The sequence below is a fragment of the Aptenodytes forsteri genome, unplaced genomic scaffold (assembly GCF_000699145.1).
Source record: "Aptenodytes forsteri isolate BGI_AS27 unplaced genomic scaffold, ASM69914v1 Scaffold231, whole genome shotgun sequence".
In the NCBI taxonomy this organism is placed as follows: domain Eukaryota; kingdom Metazoa; phylum Chordata; class Aves; order Sphenisciformes; family Spheniscidae; genus Aptenodytes; species Aptenodytes forsteri.
Genome location: NW_008796046.1, coordinates 522,984 through 530,319, shown reverse-complemented (window position 1 = coordinate 530,319; position 7,336 = coordinate 522,984). Strand labels below are relative to the sequence as shown.

Genomic DNA, 7,336 nt, shown 5'->3' with positions numbered 1-7,336 from the left:
GGGGGGGCATGTATTTGTGTAGGGGACAGGGATGTATGCCCGCAGTGTGGAGCTGTGATGGAGGTGGTGGCGCGGGCTGTGCCGTGCCATACCATGCCCACGCGGCCATTCACTGCCGTGCCGTGCCGTGCAGCGCAGTGCCCACCGTGCCACGCAGCGCCATGCAGCGTTGTGCCATGCGGTGCCCGCCCTGCCACGCAGCGCCGTGCAGTGCTGTGCCATGCAGCACGGCGCAGCGCCCACCCCGCTGCGCCCTACCGTGCAGTGCAATGCCCACCCGGCCCTGCAGTGCCACGCGGTGCCCGTGGTGCTGTGCCACGCAGTGCCTGCCCTGCCACGCAGTGCCATGCAGAGCTGTGCCATGCAGCGTAGTTCTCACCCTGCTGTGCAGTGCCATGTGGTGCCCACAGTGCTGTGCTTTGCAGTGCAGTGCCCACCCTGCCGTGCAGTGCCGTGCCATGCGGCGCAGTGCCCACCCTGCCACCCAGGTTTCTGTTCCCCATCGGGCCCCTGGCATTGGCCAGAAAAGGGAAGCGGTGCTCAATGGGGTGAGTGCAGCACCCCGGGGCCGCAGATGTGCCCAGGCGCTGGGCAGAGCAGCGGGTCCCAGCACCCTGTGGCACCCCCTGCCACCCCCTGGCACCCCGTGGCACCCCAGCAGGTAAGATGAGCTCCCAGGTCCCCCCAGGTGGGTCCCCCACCCCTCTTGCCAGCCACCTTGTCCCCAGTGTCACGGCGGTGTTCCTGCGAGCACACGTGGGACCGCAGAGGCTCCTGTGAGTGCCCAGGGTGGGGGTTGGGATGGGTGCTGCTCCGGCCTGGGATCCCGGGGGAGGTTTGGGGGGTCCCAGGGGATATGGCAGTTCACGGCCCTGGGGCACTTATTGGCTTAGAGGTGGCAGAGGTGGGTGCTGGGACTGCCTGGAGCTGGGTGATGGGTGACAGTGGGTGGAATGGGGCACAGTGGGGTGAGGGGGGAGGTCAGTGGGGTGCAGGGCAGCTCAGCAGGGTGCTAGGGGGGCTCAGTGAGGTGCCAGGGGGGCTCAGTGGGGTGCAGAGGCCTCAGTGGGGTACAGGGGACTCAGCAGGGTGCAGTGGGCTCAGTGGGGTGCCAGGGAGGCTCAGTGGGGTGCCGGGGGGTAGGAGGGTTATGCAGTAGCAGGGAGGGCAGGGGGGTACTGATCTGCAAGCCTGGAGCACCCCCAAAAATGGGGGAGCTTTGTGTGTCCCCCGAACACTCTCCCCAAGCCTGACCCCATGGCTGGGCTGTGCTCCAGGGCTGGTAAATCCCCAAAGACCCAAAATAGGGCCACCACGGTGGTACGAGCTAACGGGGTGGCCCCTGGACTCGTGTGTCCCCCTCTGGTCCCCTCTGCCCCGTGCACCTGGCCAGAGCTCGGCCACCCCCCTCTCTGCCTCAGTTTCCCCTCCCAGCCTGCATGGGGACACCGGCCACCCTATTTCCAGGCAAGCCCGTCCCCGCCAGGCGTCGGGGCTGCTGCCGGGGCGTGCGAGAGAAAGCGGGTGCCGGCCCCACGCCGCCGGCCAGGGTTGCAGAACAGGGACAGGTCTGCAGCCGATGGAGGAAGCGAGAGGAGGAAGGAGAAGCGGCTCTGCCTGCGCCTCTGAGCTGCTGCACCCCAGGAGCGTGTAGCACCCATGGGTGGCACGGCGAGGGATTCGGGCAAGTGACACGGCTGGGGTCAGGGGTCCCTTTGTGCTGCAGCATCTTTCGCGCTAGTCGCAGCCTCTAAGAAAAGCAGGTGGCCTCTTCTCCAGCTCAGAGCAGCCCAGAGGCCACGTGGATGGGCTGTCTTAACCCACAAAACCAAAAACCTCCGGGACCAGGACATCACCAGTCCCACTTCCCAGATGAAAGTAACCACGAAACATCTGTGGGTCATGCTGGGCTCCGTGCAGGTGGCATCTCCCGAAACTCAGGGGACGCAGCCCGCTCCAGTGACTTGCCATAGGGTTTTGGCACCCCCTGCAGAGGAGCAGGAAGCCATGCCGGCGGCTAACAGCACGCCGTGCCGTAATTTCCTCTCCCACACCGCGATGAGGACAGTTTGGCATTGTGCAAACCTTTCTGTGGGGTGCAAGCGCCAGGACAAGTGGAGCTGAGATGGCGGCAATCACGGCCACCACGCTGTCGCCTGTGCCACCACTCCGCGCAGTCCCGCTCTCTCCACCTTCACCTTCCTGATGGACCCCTAAATCCATCATCATGGTTTAGAATCATAGAACCATAGAATCATGGAAAAGGTTTGGGTTGGAAGGGACCTCTAAAGGTCACCTACTCCAACCCCCCTGCCGTGGGCAGGGACATCTTCAACTAGATCAGGTTGCTCAGAGCCCCGTCCAGCCTGACCTGGAATGTTTCCAGGGATGGGGCATCCACCACCTCTCTGGGCAACCTGGGCCAGTGTCTCACCACCCTCAGCGTAAAACATTTCTTCCTTAGATCTAGTCTGAATCTACCCCCCTTTAGTTTAAAGCCATTCCCCCTTGTCCTGTCGCTGCAGGCCCTGCTAAAAAGTCTGTCCCCATCTTTCTTATCAGCCCCCTTTAAGTACTGACAGGCTGCAGTAAGGTCTCCCCGGAGCCTTCTCTTCTCCAGGCTGAACAACCCCAACTCTCTCAGCCTTTCTCCATAGCAGAGCTGTTCCAGCCCCCTGATCATTTTTGTGACCCTCCTCTGGACCCGCTCCAACAGGTCCGTGTCTTTCTTATGCTGAGGGCTCCAGAGCTGGACGCAGTGCTCCAGGGGGGTCTCACCAGAGCAGAGCAGAGGGGCAGAATCCCCTCCCTCGACCTGCTGGCCACGCTGCTTTGGATGCAGCCCAGGAGACGATTGGCCTTCTGGGCTGCGAGCGCACATTGCCGGCTCATGTCCAGCTTTTCACCCCCCAGTACCCCCAAGTCCTTCTCGGCAGGGCTGCTCTCCATCCCTTCATCCCCCAGCCTGTAGTGATACCGGGGGTTGCCCTGACCCAGAAGGATGGGGCTATGGGGTCGCACACACTGGTCCAGGTTCATCGTGCTAGGGTGGATGTGACACCACGTGGCCAAGTCACCAACCGTCCCTTTTGTCATTCGCAGGCACTGCTGAGGGGCCACACCAGCAGAGAGGACATCGACAGAGGGGACCACCACCATGGCCAACTTGACGGCCCCCACAGGGGCCGGGAGGAACTCGTGCACCTTCCATGAGGAGTTCAAGCAGGTCCTGCTGCCCCTGGTCTACTCGGTGGTGTTCATGGTGGGGTTGCCCTTGAACGCCGTGGTCATCGGGCAGATCTGGGTGGCCCGTAAGGCGCTTAGCCGCACCATGATCTACATGCTGAACCTGGCCACGGCCGACCTGCTCTACGTCTGCTCCCTCCCACTTCTCATCTACAACTACACCCAGAAGGACTATTGGCCTTTTGGGGACTTCACCTGCAAATTCATCCGCTTCCAGTTCTACACCAACCTACACGGCAGCATCCTCTTCCTCACCTGCATCAGCGTCCAGCGGTATCTGGGCATCTGCCACCCCTTGGCCTCGTGGCACAAGAAGAAGGGGAAGAAGCTGACCTGGCTGGTGTGTGCTGCGGCGTGGTTCATCGTCATCACCCAGTGCCTGCCCACCTTCGTCTTCGCTTCCACCGGCACCCAAAGGAACCGCACTGTCTGCTACGACCTGAGCCCACCGGATCGCTCCGCTGCCTACTTCCCCTATGGCATCACCCTCACCGTCACCGGCTTCCTGCTGCCCTTCATGGCCATCCTCGCCTGCTACTGTAGCATGGCCCGGATCCTGTGCCAGAAGGACGAGCTGATCGGCTTGGCGGTGCACAAGAGGAAGGACAAAGCCGTGCGTATGATTATCATCGTGGTCATCGTCTTCTCCATCAGCTTCTTCCCCTTCCACCTCACCAAGACCCTCTACCTGATCGCCCGTTCCTCGCCCAGCCTGCCCTGCCCGGCTCTGCAGGAGTTTGCCATCGCCTACAAGTGCACACGTCCCTTTGCCAGCATGAACAGCGTCCTCGACCCCATCCTCTTCTACTTCACCCAACGCAAGTTTCGCGAGAGCACCCGTTACCTCCTTGACAAGATGAGCTCCAAGTGGCGGCACGACCATTGCGTTACATATGGCTCCTAGGTGAGGATGAGGGCCACCTCGGTGTCCCTGGGACCGGGCATAGAGCAATTTTGGCTTTAAGCTCCACGGAACAGAGATGGCTTCAGCTGGGGACGTGCTGGAGGACAGGAGGACAGCATCTCCCGAGCTTTCAGCACTTTCATCCCGTCTCCAGCCTGCAGCGGCACAGTATTAACCCCATCACGGCACAGATCCGGCGTCCTCTCTCTGGCTCGGTTGCTCGGTTTGAGCAGCTTAGCGCCATGTTTCCTTGGTGGCCAAGCCACCGATGCAATAAAAACCACTGGTGGGACCATGGAGAACACAGTGGGACCGTGGAGGACACGGTGCCTAGCTCAGGGCGAGCTGCTAGGGCACGATTTCTCCCCCTTCTCGTTTAAAGCTTCCCTGATGGGGCCATGCGAAGGCTGGGGAGGGTTTGGCTCAGCTCGTACCTGTCTGGGGAACATGGGGCCATGTGTTTCTCCAGCTCACGATCAGCGTCACGGACATTTTTTGGGGTAATACTGGGACATCCTTATCCCCCAGTCCCCAGAATGGGGCCGGACCAGTAAGAGACATGGGCCCACTGGTACCACTGGTGCTGCAAAATGGTGGGAGAGCATCCCTGGCCAGACTGGGAGCTGGGAAGAGGGACATAAGGGCAACTGGGGCACCCGTGCTGGGTTTCCCACCCAAGTGATGACCATGGGTTGGGTTAGACACAAGCCAATGATGTTGTCACCTGCCTGGGCACCTTCAGCATCATGCGGGTCCAGCTCCCTGCTTAGCCCAGCACCCCAAACCTGGCCCATCCCGGCATCCTTGTCATCTTGCTGTCACCTCCTAACCAGGATCCACCAAAATCAGAGCCGGCACACCCAGACACGACGCCAGGAGTCAGGAAACCCATGCCACCGAGCTACTCGGTGTCCTCGGCCCTGGCACCGCACGTCCCACCGTTGGCTCAGCCTCTCCACCAGCCCCACGCTGGGTTGGGGCTTGAGCTTTGCTCCCTGCAGCCTCCGGCGGGATGCTGCTTCCTCCCGGCAAGGAGGGATTTGCTTACACGGCGCGGGGTGGATGTACCACTAATCGCTCTGCGAGTCGTCTTTAATATATAGGATGTATAGAATAAACCTCCCCCCGTTTTTCAGCTGGATATGTACACATCTATACACCCACCATATATACATACATATAATACATCCAAGCAGGGGAAGGTTTGTAGCCCAGCACAGGCTACGTGGTGCAGATATTCTCCGCCCTGAATACACTATACGTATCTATCCAGGGTATATACATATATATAGGGATAACTGTTTCGGTGCATTTCTCACAGGTTGTCTGTGCATAATAATCATGGCTAAGTTGATTTAAGCAATTTGCTTCAAATCTCCAGAGATGAGCATCCCTCCTGCACCCGGCCAAGCGTGCGACTTCATCCCGACTTGCTCCCTGCAAGCGCGCAGCATCTTCCTCGGCTACCCGGCCACCCAAGGACCTCGCCAGCATCCAGGGCTGGTGGTCGCAACGTGGCTCCTTGCTGTCGCGAGGAGGAGGAGGGTGCCTAGGGTGGTCGTCAGCTCTTGGATGATGCTAAAAGATCTCAGCATCGCGGTGGGCTGGAATGGAGAGGGATCCTGTGACGGCGTTAGCTCAAGCCACCTGGTTTTGCAGGAGCGGTGGCCACGTCCTGGTGGGGAGGACCATGTATGGTGCCAATGGCTTTGGGTTGGAGCACAGAAAGTGATGGAAGAGGCAGAACCAGCCCCGGGGTTTCCCTTGGCCAGAGCTCATCCGTGCCAAAATCTCCTCCGACGTATTTTTAGGGTCCCGCAATGGAAGGGCAAAATGCCGGGGGCTGCGAGAGTGGTGGCCAGTGGGACAAGCCCAGCCTGGTGTCCCCAACTCTTTCCAGACAAAAGGAAGGGTGACAGGGTGGGAGATGGCGGGCCACACCATCTGGACCCAGGAGAGGGCGCAAAATATTCAGATTTGGAGAAATTCAGCTGGGGCTGTGGGTGCCCACCTGGCTCCAGGGAGGCATGGAGGAGCCCTGCTCCCTCACACCAACCCGTGCCTGGACAGCACCCATGGGACGAGGTGGCCAGCCAAAATTTAACCGCAACGCAGCTTTGAGGGGAAAAAAATAAGCAGGTCCCAAAAAGGCTGGTGGTGGCTCCAGGGACAGCGTGGGCTCAGGTGGTGACATCCAGCAGCCCCAGGACACCCCGATGAGGTCCCCGATGGTGGAATCATGAATTTTGGGTGGTTTTAAGGGTAGGAGGCACATGGAGCTCACTAATTTTTGCACTTTGGGTCTAACCACGTCCTGCCCGGCCTTGGGATCCTGTCAGCAGTTCCCTTGGTACCTCCAGGCCTAGAAGCCAGGGTGATGGGCACAACGGGGCGCCTTAGAGGTGGGGTGGGTGCTTCAAAACGTCTTCGCTTGCGAGATGCTCAACACCAGCAGCCTGAGAACCAGCTCCTACAGCACCGAGAGGCGATAAAACATGTGGCTTTTCCCAAAATCCAATTCTGAACGCCAGGTGACAGTGGGGACGTCATGGGGACATCGTCCTTACGTCCGGGAGACACCCAGCCCTGGGGGAACCAGGGGAGGAGGGCGGAGGGAGGGAAGGGAGGGCCGGGGAAGGAATACCTGCCGGGGCAGTACATCTCACAACATAGCCGGAGGCACATTTTAGGTCCTGAAAAATGCATTTACAGGCGTTGGATTTTTTTTTAATCACCACCAGGTTTTTTTTGTGCCCCTGGGACAGAGCCAGCAATGTCCTTTACGTGGCCAGGACACCTCTCCAGCCCCATCCACGCCGCCAAGGCCCCAGCTCACCCATCAACCACCCTCCAGCCACCTTCATTTTTCACATCCCCAGCGAGAAATCCGTTGTCTTGGGGGAAAGGGGGTTATGAGCTGCAAATAGCAAGCGCTGACAAGCGATGCTAAAAAATCACGAGAAAGTCTGTTCGCGGGGCGGTGCGTCGCCGGAGCTCTTTGCAAGTTGGGAACAAGGTGTTCTGCCTTCCCCGAGATGAGTCGCAAAGCAGGGGCCGGAGAAATCCACGGCAAAGGGAAGGATCTCTCGCTGGCGCCCAAATTTTTGCTTACTTATCCTGTTTCCCCCTAAAAAAAAAAAAAAAAAAAAAGAAAAGCTGGGAGGAGATGGAGGGAAGGGGATGAAG

General features: G+C 59.7%; 2 protein-coding genes across 2 annotated transcripts in view; both read left to right on the top strand.

Moving 5' to 3' along the window:
• The first annotated feature begins 3,151 nt into the window (after positions 1 to 3,151).
• On the top strand, positions 3,152 to 4,224 carry P2RY6 (pyrimidinergic receptor P2Y6). The gene has a single exon (XM_009286108.1). The coding sequence runs from the start codon at positions 3,158 to 3,160 to the stop codon at positions 4,148 to 4,150; it is 993 nt and encodes a 330-aa protein (XP_009284383.1). The 5' UTR covers positions 3,152 to 3,157; the 3' UTR covers positions 4,151 to 4,224.
• A 1,759-nt stretch (positions 4,225 to 5,983) lies between these two features.
• Positions 5,984 to 7,336, top strand: part of ARHGEF17 (Rho guanine nucleotide exchange factor 17) — a 45,595-nt gene continuing 44,242 nt past the window's right edge. Inside the window, 1 exon segment of the mRNA XM_009286149.2 lies at positions 5,984 to 6,011. Within this exon segment, the coding sequence (XP_009284424.2) occupies positions 5,984 to 6,011 (28 nt within the window).